Genomic DNA, 20,065 nt, shown 5'->3' on the forward strand with positions numbered 1-20,065 from the left:
AATGAGGGACTATTCTTCGAAAACGGAGGCAGATGCCGCCCAAGGCAGGAGCGAGAAGAGATGTAAAATAGTATTCAGAACCTGGTAACCAAGCCGGGCCTGAATGCAGTAATCAACCATGCATTCTACTAAGGTTCTTTCAATGGGTCGTGCATTGAAAGTGCGGCCCGATTGGACTTTTCAGTTAATAAATAGATGCATTCTGGGACATGTAGTCTTTCTTCAATTCCAATGAGACAAAATAACTTGATTGCATATAGTTATCCCAGTGACAATCACCTGCTAATCTTATATTTGGGGGCAGCCAGGGGTTGATTGTTAATCTTTAGAAGCAGATTTACAGCTCTTTTGTGTCAGGCTCTCCCTGTTCCATGTCCTGGTCTCGCCACTTGATTCTCAGCACCTCGCTCTTGCCTGGCATGTATAAGGCGATCATCAATCTGTTCCAGACGCACACATCAGCAGAACAAAAAGCTGCAGACCAGCCGTTGTGGAACCTGCATCGTCGCCGAAGGACCCCTCCCACCTATGTAGCACCACAATAGCCAATGTATAAAGCAATGGGGCGGTGTTGACGTCACTTTAAAAACAAGTTAATGAAAAAAATGGTAACCACATTTGTTTCCGAAACTGAAAAGAGAACAAATATATGCAATTTATAAGAGCCAACCTGGACTACACAACCAAATGTGAGTGGATTACTTTTATCATAACCACCTGTAGCTCCTGTTAATTTACATACCTACTGGGGCCCTTGGTTCTGAAGTGTAGCGGCAACAGACTGCGGAGGCACCTAAGGACTGTCTTGAGGCCTGCAGGGTGTAACGCCTGCGACGGGGGAGATGGGCAGCGGCATCGAGTCACAGCGGCTGTGAAACCTACAGCCACAGAACCACTCTAGACACCTTGCTGGTGACGGTGTGCATGCCGACCTTGTGCGGCCAGAGTTGTGGTGCAGCCTGACGGGGGGAGCAGAGTGGTGGGCGATCCCTAGGGCGGGGCATAAAGAGACCGCCGCTGGAGCCTGCCTGCGGATTTGCCTTGCGGCCACCCGGGGTGACTGCCGCACTGGTCCCGAGTAGTGCCCAAGAGGCCCGGGTGACCAGGTGTAGATCACGGAGCCTGCGGGGCTCCAAGTACCTGTGCTTTGCCAACCACAGGGCCTTGAAGACTGCATACAAGCTGAGACCGTCTGTAGGAGGGGCAAAGTGGCTGTGAGTAATGGCGTCACCCGGGATGTTCCTGTGACTTGCAGGGCATATGTCCAGCAATTTGCTGCAATTCAGCGGCTGAATGTGGCAGTGGGGATGAATATGTAAGAGGCCATAGAACCAGCACGTAGTAGAGCGCACAACGGAGGGCTCCTCTGCCGACTGGCCTCCGGATTTTCCGGAAGTTACTAAGAGTGGGAGCTGCAATGAACAAGAACGTGCAGAAAGGTGGAAGAGATGCTGTATGCGTGGAGAAGAGACTCCGTGCGCAATCAGAATATGCGTGCACATCTCCTGTCCGTACGCGTGCACATCTCCTGTCCCCCTTCTGAAGAAAAATCTACAACAATAGATCACAACGGAGGGCTCCTCTGCCGACCGGCCTCCGGCTGTTCGGGAAGTTACTAAGAGTGGGAGCTGCAATGAACAAGAACGTGCAGAAAGGCGGAAGAGATGCTGTATGCATGGAGAAGAGACTCCGTGCGCAATCAGAATATGCGTGCACATCTCCTGTCCCCCTTCTGAAGAAAAATCTACAACAATAGATCTCGCAAGCGAGCAGCGCATGCGCTGCATCACTAGACGAGACCTAAAAAGAGGAGGGGCGGGTATATTGTTATACAAAAAACGAACCCTACCCCTACATCTACCCAATTTTCTGTACACTTAATTCGCCTGCCAGGTAAAGGCTTTCCTTTGACATTCCGTGATTGAGACAAGTTACCAGCCTATCAAATGATAGACTACATAAAATAACATGCCTATTTGTACAATGTAATGTTCACCCAAGGAAGGTCTTTGGTGCGAATCATTGACACAATTTCGACCTTCAAAATATCGACCTACAGGAATATCGAATCAAAAATATCGAAGGCAAGAATATCGACATCCTATCTACAACATGGTAAGTACAAAAATATCGAAAAAATAATATAGATGTTAAAAATATCGATGTTAAAAATATCGTTTTATTTTTACATATAAATGTAAAATAAAGTAAATAACACTAATAAATACATTCTACATAGTTAAAAGTATCTAATAATGTTTAAAATTAATAAATAATACATATATAATAATAAAACATTATTTAAATATATACAGTAAATATATAATATATATGTACTGAACAATAAGTTGTAATAATTATTTTAGTAATTTATAAATTAATAAAATATATTCTGAATTACAAATACATTTACAAATATAAAACAATAACATAAATAAAATGTAAAACACATACAAAATTAAATATACTTTTAATATTTTTACAATTAATTATAAAAAACGTTGGATTGCGTAAGGGTAAAAATTACTATTCACACTCCAGAAAGTGCAACAGTAGGGAAAGCGTTGGATAGCGTAGGGGTAAAAATTACCATTCCCACTCCAGAGAGTGCAACAGTAGGGAAAGCTTTGGATAGCATAGGGGTTAAAATGACTATTCCCACACCAGAGAGTGCAACAGTAGGGAAAGTGTTGGATAGCGTATGAGTAAAAATTACTATTCCCACTCCAGAGAGTGCAACAGTAGGGAAAGTGTTGGATAGCATAGGGGTAAAAATGACTATTCCCACTCCAGAGAGTGCAATAGTAGGGAAAGCTTTGGATAGCGTAGGGATAAAAATTATTATTCCCACTCCAGAGAATGCAACAGTAGGGAAAGCGTTGGATAGCGTAGGAGTAAAAATTACTATTCCCACTCCAGAGAGTGCAACAGTAGGGAATGCGTTGGATAGCGTAGGAGTATAAATTACTATTCCCACTCCACAGAGTGCAACAGTAGGGAAAGGGTTGGATAGCGTAGGAGTATAAATTACTATTCCCACTCCAGAGAGTGCAACAGTAGGGAAAGCGTTGGATAGCGTAGGGGTACAATTTACTATTTCCACTCCAGAGAGTGCAACAGTAGGGAAAGCGTTGGATAGCGTAGGGGTAACAATTACTATTCCAACTCCAGAGAGTGCAACAGTAGGGAAAGTGTTGGATAGCGTAGGGGTACACTTTACTATTCCCACTCCAGAGAGTGCAACAGTAGGGAAAGCGTTGGATAGCGTAGGGGTAAAAATTATTATTCCCACTCCAGAGAGTGCAACAGTAGGGAAAGCATTGGACAGCATAGGGGTAAAAATTACTATTTTCACTCCAGAGAGTGCAACAGTAGGGAAAGCTTTGGATAGCGTAGGGGTAAACATTACTATTCCCACTCCAGAGAATGCAACAGTAGGGAAAGCGTTGGGTAGCGTAGGAGTAAAAATTACTATTCCCACTCCAGAGAGTGCAACAGTAGGGAAAGCGTTGGATAGCGTAGGGGTAAAAATTACTATTCCCACTCCAGAGAGTGCAACAGTAGGGAAAGCGTTGGATAGCGTAGGAGTAAAAATTACTATTCCCACTCCAGAGAGTGCAACAGTAGGGAAAGCCTTGGATAGCGTAGGAGTAAAAATTACTATTCCCACTCCAGAGAGTGCAACAGTAGGGAAAGTGTTGGATAGCGTAGGGGTAACAATTACTATTCCAACTCCAGAGATTGCAACAGTAGGGAAAGCGTAGGATAGCGTACGGTTAAAAATTACTATTCCCACTCCAGAGAGTGCAATATTAGGGAAAGCGTTGGAGAAGCGTAGGGGTTAAAATAACATACTTATAAATAAAAAAATGTGTTAGTAATAAAAATTTAAACTATTAAATAAATATAAACCATACACAATGCCTATACATAATTATTAACCGCATCCTGCTGCGGTGATTTTTGCACTACGCGGCTTTTTTCGAAAAGCCGCGTTAGATGACAAGCTCAGCTCGTCATCCGCACACGCCCCCCGTGGTTGATGACGAGCTGAGCTCGTCATCAGCATCGAAGGGGTTAAATACATGATTATCAAAATATATTTAGCCCAAATTAAATATTAAAAAATACCAATGTATATTATTTAATCACCAATTAATAATTATCAATTATATTATTAACCAAACAATTAATTTAAATACATTATTACTTAATTACATTTAAATTACTTCCCACCATATTCCCCTATTAACCCACTACCCGCAACAGAACACATTTATCTATTTATGAATTAATGAAAATTATTTACCAATCAATTAAAATTAATAACCAATTAATTATAATTAATTAGCAATTATTTCAAATTAATTTATAATTCCAACTAATTAATAAATAATTAACCATAATTAAATTACTTCCCACCCTATTCCCCTATAAACCCACAACCCGCTACAAAACATATTTATCAATTAATGAACTAATTATATTTTATTTCCAATTAATTAAAATTATTTAGCTATTAATGAAAATTAATTTATAACTCCTACTAATTAATAATTAATTAAACATAATTAAATTACTTCCCACCCCATTCCCCTATAAACCCACAACCCGCTACAGAACATATTTATCAATTAATTAAAAATAATTTCCAAATAATTAAAATTAAATAAAATTAATATATAACTCCTACTAATTAATACTTAATTAAACATAATTAAATTACTTCCCACCCTATTCCCCTATAAACCCACTACCCGCTCCGGTACTAAAACATATAATTTGCTTATAAATAAATTTATTAATATATAAAATTAATACACATATAATATTATTTATTTTAAATACTTAAGTAACACATATAACACATACATAATAAAAAACAAAAAAATCATACAAATATCGATATTAGTGTCATCGAAATTAGTGACATCGATATATATGCTATCGATATTACTAACTTCGATATTACTTACATCGATATAAATAATTTCGATATTACTTACCTTAGGGTCGATATTCTGTCCAACGATATTCTTGACATCGATATTCTATACCTTCGAAATTTCTAACACGATATTCTGGTAGGTCGATATTTACAACTCGATATTTTGACTGTGTACCCTTTGGTGCTACTGACAACTAGCTATTGTTACAAAACTCAATGGTACTTATTTTAACGACCTTAGAAGGATGAAAGGCAGAGTGAGCTTTCACAGGATTTCAACTCGAGTCAGTGAGGTCAAACACAGATCCTTGGCGCAGATGTGTTACTCCACGTAGGCACTTGGACAAGTGACATATCACATTTTATATGCATTGAAAAAACCTTGCATAATTCTACAGAGATCCAAAGAGAACACTAATAACTTGTGCTGAACAAACATATACTGAATAAGCTGCTTGAAAAGAAAGTTTACCATACCTCATCTGGATAGGGAATGTAGCCGGAGTAGGCCAAGACAAAGATGCAAACATTGTTAAAATCTTCATCGGTCCTCCTTTTTTTGTAGTTAGGACTACCATCCTCGGAGTCGGAGATGATTACTGAACTCTCAAACCTGGACCGCCCAAATGCCCCAGTGGTTCCTACTAAAAAATGTGTGATGACTGGAACTCTTTCTTCGTCGAGAAAATTCAGATGATAAAAGATAGTGCCCCCCAGCCCTCTCACCAGTGATCTCCCCTTTGAAGATATAAACCTAATAAAATTCACAACATTTCCGAAAATCATCAAAGATGATCTCTCGAAGCTGATGACCAAGGTTAAATCTTGTTCCACTAATGATACTTGCCGCTCTCCCTTCTCAGATCTTCCATAGCTAGCGATCTCTCTGCTCAATCTATCCATAAGTCAGGGCATGTTCCCCCATACCTTTAAGGAGTTGGTAGTCACTCCATTACTACAGACATCTGGGAAAGATTCATCGGTCTTAAAGAACTATCACCCTATCGGCTTACTTCCTTACCTAGCCAAGATATGGGAGGCACACATCGCCCAACATCTCTTCTCAAAGGAAGAGCCCAGGCATAAGTATTTTTGGACTTCTCTGTGGCCTGTGACACGGTGAATGAGGACATCCTAATTGACCATGTCAAGGCTGCTGTTTTTCAGGGATTAGCATTAGATTGGTTGATATTCTTCCTCTTAGACCATTTTCAGGTGGTCCGCCTCTTTCTATTCTGTTCTTCCAAGGTCAGACTTGACTGTGGAGTACCTCAGGGCTCCACTATCTCCCCCCCTTTGATTCAATCTCTACATCCACCCATAGGCACACATTCTACAGAGGCGAAGGGTGAATATATATAACTATGACATGCAGCTACTCTTCAACTGTGATTACTCACCGGAATCTATAGAGTTTTTTCAGAGCACTATGTTTTATATCCGTGACTGGATAAACTGTCATCAGCTGTAGCTGATTTCAAACAAAACTGAGATTGTAATGACCAAAATCAAACTGTGTGGTTAGAATCCCTCTATCTGGCCAATGGAGATGGATGTCCCCATCCTGAAAAAAGGAGTTAACAGCCTCTGGATTCTAGGCGATGAAGATCTCTAAATGAATCCCCAGACAGACACTGTGACTTCGTCTTGCTTTTTACAACTTTGAAAAATAAAAACATTTAGGAAATACTTTTCCATCAAGGCCCTCATCCAATTGCTCTGGTCATGTCACGAATTGACCATGATAAATCTCTGTACCTTTGCATTCCCAGGGGTTTAAGTCGGGGGGCTCCAGTTGGGCGAAAACCAAGTGGCTAAATTGGTCTGACATCTGCCTAGATTCTGCCACACCAGACCTCTCTGCTGGTAAAATTACACTGGCTTCCAGTCGCTCAGAGACCCCTTTTAAAAACTGGGTGTGTTATTTTCATATCTTGATTCGTCAAAAGCCCAACTTTTGTGACCTCCAGAATCTGGAAATACACTCCCAAGCGCAATCTGAGGTCGGCACTCCAAAATCTATTAGACGTCCCTAAATTTTACAGGATGAGATTGGTTGGAGCTAGCTTTTCCTTGTTCGACCCAAGCATCTGGAATTTCTTTCCCTCTAACAGTGCAATAACTTCCTATATGAGTTTTAGGCCGTTCTTAAAAACCTGGCTCTTTAAACAGGCATATGGTTAAGATTTGAGTTTATCTTTCCTCTGTATTTTTCAGCACCGTGAAACCTTGCTGGTGTACCTGCAATTTATAAATATGCTGTAAGATAACACAACTAGAAAAAGAGAATGAGTTTGCCTATGCCAATTTGCCATATTTGTTTGAAACTTCATTGAGTGAACTTTTGGAGCTGCCTTTGTTGATAGCGTTAAACCTGTTTATAATGCTTCCAAAGTACATTTTATTGCAAATAGATTATTATCCAGGACAGTTCATCTTCATAAATAAATAAAAAAGGTGTCCATGATCACCTCTACTACCTAATACAGCCCTTGAACCCTTGATAATAGCTACAAGGACTAACAATAACATTTCATACGTCAAAATAGGTGAAAATAAATATAAATCTTGCCTTTTTGCAACAATATTTTTTTACACTATCCACCCCTGAAGCAACCATCCCAGAACTGCTTGAACTGCTAAAACATTTTGGGCTGATTAGGACTTTGTCGGTTCGATGCTGAGCCAGTTCGATTTTTCCAAAAATATTATCTTGAACATAAAACGTTTGATCAAAACATGATTTCAACAATAACACAAACTGACTACTTTCAGAAAAAGGGCTTTGAACCTTATCTCAACATCTGGCTTCTCAACACAAGTCTACCCAAGACAGGGAAAGTTTCACTCAATCTAAACAGTGACGTTTAACTTTTGCCATGGTAAGGAAAAACGTCATAGAACTATAAGACTTCTAAACTGGGCTAATGATAATATGATATATTGATGGATTTTTCCTTATAAAACTCCAAGATCCAATTTTACAAGGGCTAATATATGTGATGTGCCACTTGATCTAGAACCCTCTCTTAATTGGCTTTTTGCCTCTAAAATAGAAATGTCATGTACTGGTACTGGATCCGATGCAAATATTACAACATAATATGGATTGTCAATCATTTCTACGAAGTTAAAAAATGTTTATGGGGCTGAATGTTTAAATCGTTAGAACCTAGTACCCCATTACAATGGAGGGCGGATCGCCACTGCCAGGACGGCTGTAGCCACCACTGGCCCCGCGGGGTCGATCTGCCCGCCATCCATACCTAAAAGACCCCCAGATATATTAGGATGGCTGGGGGGTCCGCGGCAGACGGAAAGACCATCCGCTGCTTTCCGCCGGTCGACTTGTCGACCGAGCGGAAAACATGTTTAATATGGTGGCGGTGTCTGCAAGACACTGCTATCCATATTAGGATGATGGCGGAGATCAGCCTTTCCATGGTCGCGTTGCCACCACGGAAAGGCATGCAGTCTTTGCTTTTGGGGGCCCGTTGTGGGCCGCCAGGGTGTTGGGGGTGCACATGGGGGGTACCTATGGTACCCCCCTGCATTTGCATGCACAAGGTGGCAGGCACCGGGCGGTGCCTGTCACGTTGTGCATGCAACATGCAAGCACACCATGCATTTCTTACATTGCAGCGGGTGCTGCTGACAGCACCGCCCACCACAATGTATGAAATGCGAGATGCACCCGCCAGTGTGGCAGGGGCATCCTAATGAGGAAGGCTGGACCGCCGCACCTATGGTGTAGCGGTTGCGGGTGGGCTTTGTCTCCCACCCATTGTAATGGACCCCTTAGTGTCCAGAGCTTGTGTTCCTGCCCAGTTGTTGCAATTTTTTTGTACATTTGACTTTAGTGTGATCGTATACTTAGCTAGAAGCTTTTGGAGAGAAAGTGTTTCAGAAGAGATTTTGGGCAGTATTTGTCTTAGCATTTCTTTGTGAAGTTGTATTTTAGATCAACAGCTAAGTGTGAGTTGTGAAATGTAGTAAGGAAAATGATCCTCACTTGTGGGTACAGGTACAACCTTATGACATTTGGAGTTAGTACTGATGATAGCGTATTTACTGTTTTGTCAAGCAAACTGTTGGGCCTGGTTACAGTCAAATGCTGCCAGCCATGAAATGCGTAATTTTTGTACTGCCCGGAACTCTGTCTATATACGGTCTGTGAGTGTGTTTTTTCACCATTTTCGATCTTGTAATTACATAACATATGTAATTTCAATGGTTAAATATGTGAACTAGACTGAAAAGGTTAAGAACTTTTAAATTCAAAATAAAGCATGAAATAGCCGTTAACACACCCCATCCCTTGTCTAAACACACCATTTAAGTACTCAAATAGTTCAAGAGTGCCCTTTAAAAACATATGGCTTTTAGCAAAATTCAATGATCCCTGTGCTGATCTATTTGGCAGCATTTTTCAAATTTTTTACAGTGAATAATTGTCTCCGTTGAAAAAGCTCGGCTTTCTCATTGCATTCGCTAGCTCGAGTTTTGTTTTGCACATTTCCCAATCAGGCAGTGGATGCTCCAATGATGGAAGTGGGTAGCACTAGTGGGAAAACAGGGTGTTACCATCCATGAAAGAATTTTGGTTATCTGCACTTATGTTTTCACAAATTAAGCACTACGTTTTTTTTACAGCAATAATATTGTATTATTCACTATTATTGTAATCTAAAATGTGACACCAGAAGATAGAGCAATACCTTCAATGGCAGCTGAGGTAAGTACATTCTTTCAAACGTATTTTGTGTCCACGCTTGTGGGTGAGAGTGTGTTTCTATGAGAGAAGAAGATTTGTATGTGAGAGTATGTGTATATGCGAACATTTGTGTTTTTGAGTGCAAGTGAGCGAGTGCCAGTCGGTGAGAGATTGATAGTCAGGGTATATGAGTGAATCAGTAAGTGAGAACGAGTGAGTGAGATTAAGAGTGAATACAAATGAGAGATCGGGAGTGATTTCAAGTGATTGTGAGTGGGCGGAAAAGCATGACTGAGTCAGAGTAAGAGTGAATATGATTGAAAGTGAGTGAGTGTAAATGAATGAGTGAGAATGTGTGTATGAAAATGTGGGGTTGCGAATGAGTGAGAGCAAGCAAGTGTGAGAAAGTATGAGTACATCAGAACGGAAATGAGTGAAGAGTGCAACTGAGTGAGCGTTAGTGAAAATAAGAGTGAGTGCAAAACGAGGGAGAAATAACAAGCGAGTGCAAGAGTGAATATTAATGAGAGAGACTAAGTGCAAGTGAGTGAGAGTGAGTATAAATAAGTGAATGTAAGTGATCATGAGTGAGAATGTGGTTTTATGCTGGTGAGTTCCTTTGACCCCAGCATACTGAAGGTAAATTTAGTCTTATGGAGGCACCCATGGCAAAAATTGGTGCTGGCATACCGGAGGCAATGCTTAGCATGACAGACACCTCTAAGAAAATACTGGCACTGGCATAGTGGAGGTGATTAACCCTGGGCGTAGTTCACGTAGTAGCGCTACGCGAAGTGCACTTTGCACTACGCGAGCTATGCATAGCTACGCGAACTGTGTAGTGCACTGTGCAAAATGTTGTTCGGACTGATTGCACAGTGCCGGATGCTTGTCCACACTGTGCAATCAGTACAAACTGCATCATGCACAGTGCAAGCAGTCGTTTTCTGCCGCGCAAGTAGATTTCTACTCGAGCAGCAGCTTTCTCAACATGGACTGGTAGTTTCTCATTGCGAGCTGTCGCGAGCATACGCGACCCCTTGCAATGAGAAACCTGCCCTATCCACATTGAGAATCTCGCCGGGAGGTTTATTTTCCACGCTCGCGATTGGCAACTTGATGTTGCTGTTCGCGAACGAGAAAAAAGTCTTGCCGGGATGTAATTTGCTCGCTCACGGTCGCCAACTTGATGTTGAGGACTGCGAGCAAGCAAAAAATTACTGCTACACGTGTTTGCTCTGTGCTACGTGCAATTCGCGTAGTGCGATGTAGCGCAAACTTCACAAACTATGCGAGCGTAGTGTAGTACTTCGCCCAGGGTAAGAGGTGGTTCTTGGCATGATGGACACCAATTGTAAAATATTGGCACTTACATACCAGATGTAATTCTTGGCATGTGGGTATCCTTAGAGAAAATGCTGGCACTAGCACCTTGGAGGTAATTCTTGGCGGAAGGGAGGACAACTAAGGCATATGGGCGAGGCAGCAATGGAAAAACCCTGGCCCTCATATACTAGAGGTCATTTTATTGACAAATGGGTTACCCATGAAATATGGATGACCTTAATCGCAGAATTCTAGGCTGAAATATTGCATAAAATATTTGGCATGTGGACACCCATGATAAAATCCTGGGCCTGCCATAAAGAAGTACATTTTTGACATATAGGGACACCCATAGCACATTTTGAAAAAGCAGGGGTTAGCTAATGGAGAGCATCAGGTTTTGTTGGCTTAACACACAATAAAGGACTTGAATATTTAATGAGCAGCCCTTCAAAGCCCAATCTTTTTAGCCAATTTATGTGAAAATTGTGCCTTAAGATGTATTATTTAACTCTATTTTTTCAGGATGAGGGCCCCAAACTTCCCATAGAAAAGCTCGGACTCACTTGCTTCACTTGCTCACTAGAGTTAAGGGCAAAGATTTCGTCTCACCACTTTCAAAGATCTTGTCAGAACCCTAATATTGGTGGTATCACTAAGAGACATTTGTATGTGCTGTGTTGTTAATATTACCGTTCCTATGACACTTTAGCAATGTTAAATATTGTCATGCCGTTAGGATTAACCTTGTGTGACCTCACTTCCTGGAAATAATCAGGTTCAAAGGGCATATGATGACACTTCCAATGATGTTGTTAACGTCAAAAGGTGTGTGATGTCACTTCCGCCACCCCTGGAATGTTGGTGAATTGGCGGCGCCCACATCAATATGGACACTACTGTTGCTGAGGCTCCAAATAATCACAGAAACACATTTCTGACTTACCGAGTTTTGTGTCGTACATGTTGCATGCATAGGGTACCAATTTTCCCTTGGTCTCATTGATAAAGTACTCAACGACCTTATCCAGGCTCCTTAGCATGATCTACAAAAAAACAAGAGGTCGTGGTAATGATCCTGCATTGGTAGGTTTTCAGTCTGTACATGTGGATACGTTTTTATTTCTTTCTTCAACTGTACTCCTCTTTATCTGCATGGCACCCTTCTATTTAAAACAGCTTTAGACTCACTTCTAACACCCACAATAATAACCGAAACAGCTAGATATAACTAAACTCTGAGCCTGTTATAATAATCTGTGTAATACGTTGTTTGAAAACGGAGTATTCTAATAGGTTGACGTGCTTTAGGCATCTGCACAGAATGATATAGTAACACTACCAAGGACGCAACTACAGTATGCAGAATGGTAACGTGTGTCCCTGGAGTCACAGCAAGAAGGGGTGTGGTAAGGGGATGGGGAAGCTCACCCCTCTCTGCCCAAGGCCATTGTATATTTGTGAGTCGATCAACCAGAGAAATATTAGATTCCTTGCATCACATTTAACAGGGTGGGGCCATCATGTAATGTTACAATGCTTTTCAGAACTTACCACAATTTGTGACAATATAATTTCTGCTTTGACTGAACATCCTTATTTCCAAAGGGTTAAATCAGGGATTTACCCTGCATCCAATCTTTTTTGTTTAATTTTGTTTAGCCATACAGTTTGTTTTACTTTGCACCATGTTACACTGGATCCGTGTGTAGTGAGAAGCCTTGAGCCCCTAGGACACTGAGCTAGTTCAGAGGAGAGTACTTTCTTCAGACAACGCCACACTCGTTAACTAACTACACTTTTCTAGGCTGGCCTCCCAGTCACCTACAAAGACCTTAACAGCCTGCTCAGTGGCACAGGATGTTTTACTTTCTTTGGCAGTATTCTGATTTTGCCTTCAACCGTGCTACATTGGATCCCGGTGCAGCGGAGGCTTGCCTCGCACTATGCCCCTTCCGTTAACTGGCTACACCTTTATGCTCTCTACTAGCTTCCAGCCACATAGTTCTTAAAAGTCCACTTGGAATTGTGGAGCATATTTCACCTTCTTTATCAGTACTGTACTATTTAATGCGGTGAGAATCATAGAGTCTGTGGACACCTTGCCGAATCAGAGGAGAGGGCTTCCCTTCGATCACCCCCCCTTCGTTAACTGGCTGCACTTTTCTAGGCTCCCCTCTCACCTACCCAGAAAAACTGTAAAAGCCCGCTTGGTGATGTGGATTGTGTTTCACTGTTTAGCAATACTGTTTGTTTTTATCTTGCTCTGTGGTACATCAGATCCTTGTGTGGGGAGGAGAGGTTAGCCCATATGGCGCCTTGCCAGATCAGAGAAGAGGGTTTCCTTCAGATCCACCCCCGCCTCCTTTGTTAAGTGGCTACACCTTTCTTGGCTCCCTAGACCACACTTCCTTTGTCAACAGATGACAACACCATTCTAGAACTTGAGAGCATGCTCAGTGATAATGGGTGAGTGTCACTTTGTTTACTGTTTGTTTTTACCTTGCACTGTACTACGTTGGATCCTTGTGTGGTGGGAACGTTGAACTCGCATGATCCTTTGCCAGATCGGAGGTGAGTGCTTACCTCAGATTACCCTCCTCTGTTAACTAGCACCACATTTATAAGTTCCTCTCCTACCCACACACAAAGACCTTAAAAACCAGTTCAGTGACACAGCATATTTCACTTTGACAGTACTATTTGCTAGTCTCTTGCCCTGTGCAATATTAGATTCTGTGGTTGGAAGCATTGAGCCCTCAGGACACTTTGCCTAATTGGGGAAAAGGGATTTCCTTAGACCACACCCATTCCGGTACCAAGCTATTTTGTAATGCAGAGCACCAGTGTGCGAAGTGTGTTACTGGTGGGCGATGGGGTGGGGAGACGTGGCAAACATTCAGGTATACATTCTCACATTGGATAACCTTTGTGGTTATTTATTTTATTTTACAGTATTCTGATTTGTAAAGACTGAGTGAAGTCAGTGTGATGATTATGAAGTGGTGTAATCGAAAAATTATGCACAGAAGTAGTTCATTGCAATTTCTTTATTTACTCAAAGTACTAATAAAGAACGAGTAAAGTTCCAGCTGAAAGAGTAATAGCAAGTTAATGAAAACCCCAAGATTGGAGCAATCTACATAATATATTCCAAGGAAAAATAGTAAAGGTAAAATAGTGCCAGAGGTACCTTTAAATATGAATTGTTTGGATACTACAAGAGTAACAACCCAAGCAGAGCACAAGAGCAGCTCATTACTTTCCTCTCTGGTTCCACTAGCAATCAAGAGCCTGCTAGACCATTCACACGTAATGGATCCTCAACCTACTGACAAGGACATTGAAACTGTCTAAATGCATTTCTGAATGTTATGTGGAAATCCTGGTTATTTAGAGAATGCGTTTTGCATATATGGAAGTTTTAATGGTTCAGTTACAGACCACCCTCACCGATGTCCCATTGGTCAATCGTATTGAAAACCATGACAAAACACTCGGGTTAGCCATCTCCGTCAAATTGGAAGATAAAACATTGCACATATGGTTAATTTGAATAGTAAAACATATTTTTGGACAAATCAACCTGCATAGTAAAACATATTTTTGGAAAAACCTAAATTTATCATTTGTATGACTACAGAAGAGTTGGTCTGTTAGTGAATGGGCGCTCCAAGATCATTATGTGCTTCAATCTCCCATCCTACATAGTACCTACGGACATCTTAAGGGAGGTTTAGCAGTCGCAATGGACACTAAAAACACTCATGCAAACTAGAGTTTTGATGACAACATTTCTCCTTTGGAATGCATAAATTTGGCCGAAAAGTGTAAATGACTAACTTGTTCATATATTAACGAAAGAAACAGTCGTGGTTGGCATGAGAGGAGAAACAAGTACTACTGTAGCTGGCAATTTCAGGGCAAACATCTCCCATATCTTGATGAAACTATTTGAGGATGGAAACCAAACTTTAGTTTGCAATATTCCCAAGCCACACATGACTACACTTAAAGGTGTGACTGATGGGCAAAACTCAAAGTTGCTGACAGTATGGAATCGTGATTAGTTAGTTATGTTAAACCGCAGAGTTTCAGGAGATATACTGTCAACAGTGACCCTTGAAGAACCAATGGGTGACTCAGTACATATTTACCCCACATGAACATTTTCAGCAGGTAAAGTCAATGGAGGTTTCACCTCTCTTTGTGACTATCCCTCAACAGACCTAACAAAGTTCATGGACTGGTTGAATAGACTCAATCCCTGGCTAAAATTCACCTACACTGCCAACAATACACAACTAGATTTTCTGGACCTTACAATTTTCACAGAAAATAATACCCTGCAAACCAAAACTTACACCAAGCCAACTGCCAAAAATAGCCTATTATCTTATAAGAGCTATCACCCGAAACCAATGAGAGACAATCTCCCATATAGCCAATTTCTACGGCTGAAAAGAAACTGCAGCAAAGATGAAGATTATAAAATGCAGGCCCAAGAACTTAGTGAGAAACTAAGAAACAGAGACTACACTCAGAAAACCATCTCTAAATGTAGAAAAAGAGCGAGCAACCAACCGAGAGATTGTCTCCTGCAGATCCACCCAAAAGAACAAATACCAAATTTAACCACCTGTGTAACAACATTCTGCCCTTCTACCTATGAAGTGCAAAAATTGGTAAATAAAAATTGGCATATATTAAACACCGGGAGATTTGATTGGCCCAAACCAAGGTTTGCTAATAGAAGAACAAAAAATCTGAAAGATGTATTGGTACATACACGACCCACAAAAAAGAAACCACCAGCAAAAACAAGAGATGTCTCAATGACACCCATAACAGGTCATTACCCCCGTGGCACATGTGTAGCGTGTAAAACAACCAGAGCATCAAAAACATTACAACTATCAGAAACCCTAGTATGGACGCAAAGACAGCATACAAATTGCAATTCAACCCATGTTATCTACATGGTAAGCTGTCCATGCATGAAGAAATACATAGGGATGACCTGCCGAAAAGTTAAAACAAGAATTGGGGAACATAGAAGTAACATAAGACTGAAAAAGAACACCACAAAATTGTGCGCGCACTTCATAGAATCGAACCATTCCTGTGACGATCTACATTGGACTGTGATAGAGATGCTATCAGAAAAATCACAGAATTCAGAAAAAATACTCTACGAAAAGGAACAGAGGTGGGTGAACCGCCTCAAAACCTATCAACAAGGCCTTAATGACAATGTTCCTTGGCATCAATTCGCCAAATAACAGACCTTGCTGACGATAGTAGTTAAGACTAGTTCCACCAGAAAACCTGTCTAACAAAAGAATAATATCTACTCAATCTAACCTATAATTCAGCATAACCAACGAACTATAATCCTTTGTCAAAATCTGATTGATAATGTATACATCCGCATTGTATTCCCAACCACTACTAAAGGAGTTAAGACTAGTTCCACCAGATAACCGGTCTAAGAAAAGAACAAGATCTACTCAATCTAACCTACAATTTAGCATAACCAGCGAACTTTAAACCTTTGTCAAAATTGAATCGACAATGTATCCATCTTCGCTATATTTCAAAATACTACTGTCCGCTTAAGCCGATAAAACGACACATAAAGTTGTCTTCGAAAAAAACTTTGTTCCCAAATACCGCCATTGGCCCTATAAATAAGAGCTCAATACGTAGACCTGACGTCCGAGGGCAGAGTCAGCACAAGTCATTGAACTACATACCACGCGGGTAATGGCGGCTCCGTTCCAACTTTTCTCAGGGATACCGGTAAGACGCAATAGCGGCATTTCTAATATCCAACCCCTTGTCTGCAGCTCTGCCCTCCAAGAGGCGGCACCCCCTGATGGAGTTTGCGACCTTTCTAATACAGGTATGATTTGACACGATAGTATCTCTACCCGCGAGTGAAATTGTTTAAGCTATTTTACACTCCGTAACCCCCATCTGTTGTGGGACAGTCTTATTGACACAGAGGCTAGAGCAAACTGGTGGAACCAGAACACCAATATAACTATTGCGCTAGATATCGAAAGCCACTACCTATCTAGCCTTATGCAACTTTATCGTTATAAGAGGATATCAAAAACCCCCCTGATAGGAACCACATAACAGTTGAGAAATCTTGTTGCTTCCCTTTTTTCTTTTATATAACGAGTGTGTTAGACCTTTAGAGCTACCTTATTACAAAAACATCGTTATATAGTACAGCAGCTACTAGCCATAGCCGATAACATGTTTTTGAGATATAGAGTAAGCGAGATACAGCCAATAACACTGCCACAATTGATTCCAATGTAATGATGTAATCCGCATGACTTTTTCTAATTCTCAATCCAATGCCGAACTAACTCCCTTCCATTCCTAAATTAACACTTCAGCGATAATAAGAAGCTGATATTTTTAAAGGAGGATATCAATGTCATTCCTCCTTGTTATCCCCCCACCACCCTGAATCACCATAACAGGTGAACATAATTTTTTGTACTGTTGTATGTCTCTCTCTCTTTATTACAGATAGTGGATAGCGAATTTCCATAACTGAGTGCCAGAAAGGGTACACTCAAAATATACTACACGAATTGTGTGAGTAAGAAAGAATTTTTTATGTGTGTGAGTCCTGACGAAAGCTCCATAGACCCCGTAGGGCCAAAAGGAGATGAAACATGTCGACAAGCCTATTAGAATACTAAAGAGATCCAGTAACTTGATCTTTTTGTAGTATCAATTGATTTTATGACATTTGAATCTCACCTTACATTAAAGCATAAGGGTGACTTTCTCTTTTTTAACATTTTGTTTTTTCAAGAAATCTTGTATTGTTTTGTTCACATCCTGTGTGGGGGTAACCCTCAATCTCTGGACACTGCATTCTATACCAGAGGTGCCTCTGGATGAGGCTGGCACTGAGCACGTATTGGAACATCCAATGATAACTGCCACAACATCAATGTGGGGCGGACAAAACATATATACCGCTTTTTCCGAATAACATTGAGTTTTTGAGGGTGTTTCATTTACTTTTCTAACCACTGGTTTAGAACTGTTACAAGTGTCCATTTTTCTTTTGATTAATTTGATATGCTACATGAATGTCTGCTAAATGCCCTAACTGAATTTTTTTTTTCATGGAAGACAACAATGCAATATCCTCCTTCGATTTAATGTAAGAAAAAATGGTTAACATTCGATTTCTTATAATACAGAACAAAAAACAAAACCAGGTCGTGGTTTAAATACAATTTTCTGCTTTTCATCAGGCAATCAATGCACTTTTAGAGATCAGCAGAATTTGAAAGTATGGTTTCAAGTAAAAGAGACAGTTTACCACTGGAACGTCTGCTGATTAGTCATGTTATACTTTAATGAAAGATTACAGAAGCAGTCATGTCCCATCTCACAAGACTCTAGAGTGAATTACATACCATCTTTATGTACAGCAAATTATGTATCTTATATAACTGAAACAGACATACTAAAATGACCCTTCTGTACACACTTACAAATGACCCAAAAAGATACAGAAAGATGTATTCGGCAAACAAGAGGCTTTAAGGCTCAAGTTCCAGATTCTATGTAAAGAAAAGGGAGAGATCCTCTTAGATAAAATTAGATACCCACTATGAGGGGGACGTTCCTGGTTTTGGTTTTAAAAGGACTTTTACTAACATATTTCTATGAGGCATGCTTCATCATTGAGTCCTCACCAGGTGCGGTGGTGTGACACAAGATGGGCTCTACCCAGCGTTTTGATTTATAGTATAGGTGTAGAACCGGGAATTGTTAAAAATGCCCTAAGGTGTGTTACTGAATAACTTTATATTTTACTACTAATGAAGTGCTCTGGACAGTGGGACGCAAAGAGAGTATCAAAGGTTACTTTGTCAATAGGTCAACATGTTTCAGTTGTTGCCTGAGCCACAAATAGTTTTCCAGCTTTCATCAAGACCTGCCTGGCCCTGTTTTCATTTTTATTTTCTGTATTTCGACATGCCACCATTTTTGTTGCCCAATCCTCTTTCGGAATACACTGTTATTCATTGCACATTACCATTCATGTCAAGACTCTGGGTACTCTTATGTGGCCAAGAACGTCCCAGTATTTTAGCTAAGCACGAGGTTCCTACTAGGTTTCGTAGGAGATTACAGACGATCAGCTCTCATGTCACATATTCGTAAGGAGGCATGCCAGGCCATGCACCTACTCAGGTCCCATAAGTACCGGAAATACTTTTGATCATAGTATTAAAAAAAAAGGCCTGGATCTTTGAGGAACATGTTTTAATGCCACTGTTTACTTTATGCTATAGAACGCAGAAGGTACCAAATTTAAGGGTAGCAGAACACTACCACAACTTTGAAATAGAATGATTAGATCCTTTAGGAAAGTTGTTTGCTGAATGCATTATAACATTTACAAACATGGAAAGGTACAAATAAAATTCTCCCCATTTATGTAGTTGTTTTTCGAGGTAACCAATGAGTCTTAGATAATAAAACTGCAATCCAAAATAAAAGACAAATATGCTGCTGGTCATACACAACCAACCTATTTTACATTAATCAATTTCAATATAGCATTTGATAATGTAGATAGATCAATTCTACAGCTTAAACGGTTTTCATTAAATAGCCTTGAAAACTTTATACTTGTCCTTATTGCAACAAGGTTTAATTAGAATGATATCTCCTCAGAATGGACTGATGCTCGCCATAGCCATCCCGACGGCTACAAGATCATCCGAAAGGACCGCACCACCCAAACAGGAGGAGGCATCGCCATCGTCCATAAGAACACCATCCGCATCACAACCAGTTCCGACGATAACCCCGCTACCGCCGAACACCTTCACTTCCAGATCCACACCGACCCCAAGACCACACTCAGAGGCACCCTCATCTACAGGCCACCAGGACCCCGCACACAATTCAGCGAAGACATCACTGACTTCATCAGCCCACACGCCCTCCCCTCCGAGGACTACATTCTACTGGGAGACCTCAACTTCCACCTGGAAAAAAACAACGACAGCAACACCACCACC

At 40.7% G+C, this 20,065-nt stretch overlaps 1 protein-coding gene across 1 annotated transcript in view; it reads right to left on the bottom strand.

Moving 5' to 3' along the window:
• The window catches only part of STAP1 (signal transducing adaptor family member 1), a 512,237-nt gene that overhangs the window by 95,925 nt on the left and 396,247 nt on the right, over positions 1–20,065 (bottom strand). Inside the window, exon 8 of the mRNA XM_086961918.1 lies at positions 11,935–12,034. Within this exon, the coding sequence (XP_086818044.1) occupies positions 11,935–12,034 (100 nt within the window). The remainder of the gene's footprint in view (positions 1–11,934; positions 12,035–20,065) is intronic.

Source organism: Lissotriton vulgaris, chromosome 3_1 (genome assembly GCF_964263255.1).
Source record: "Lissotriton vulgaris chromosome 3_1, aLisVul1.2, whole genome shotgun sequence".
Lineage (NCBI taxonomy): Eukaryota > Metazoa > Chordata > Amphibia > Caudata > Salamandridae > Lissotriton > Lissotriton vulgaris.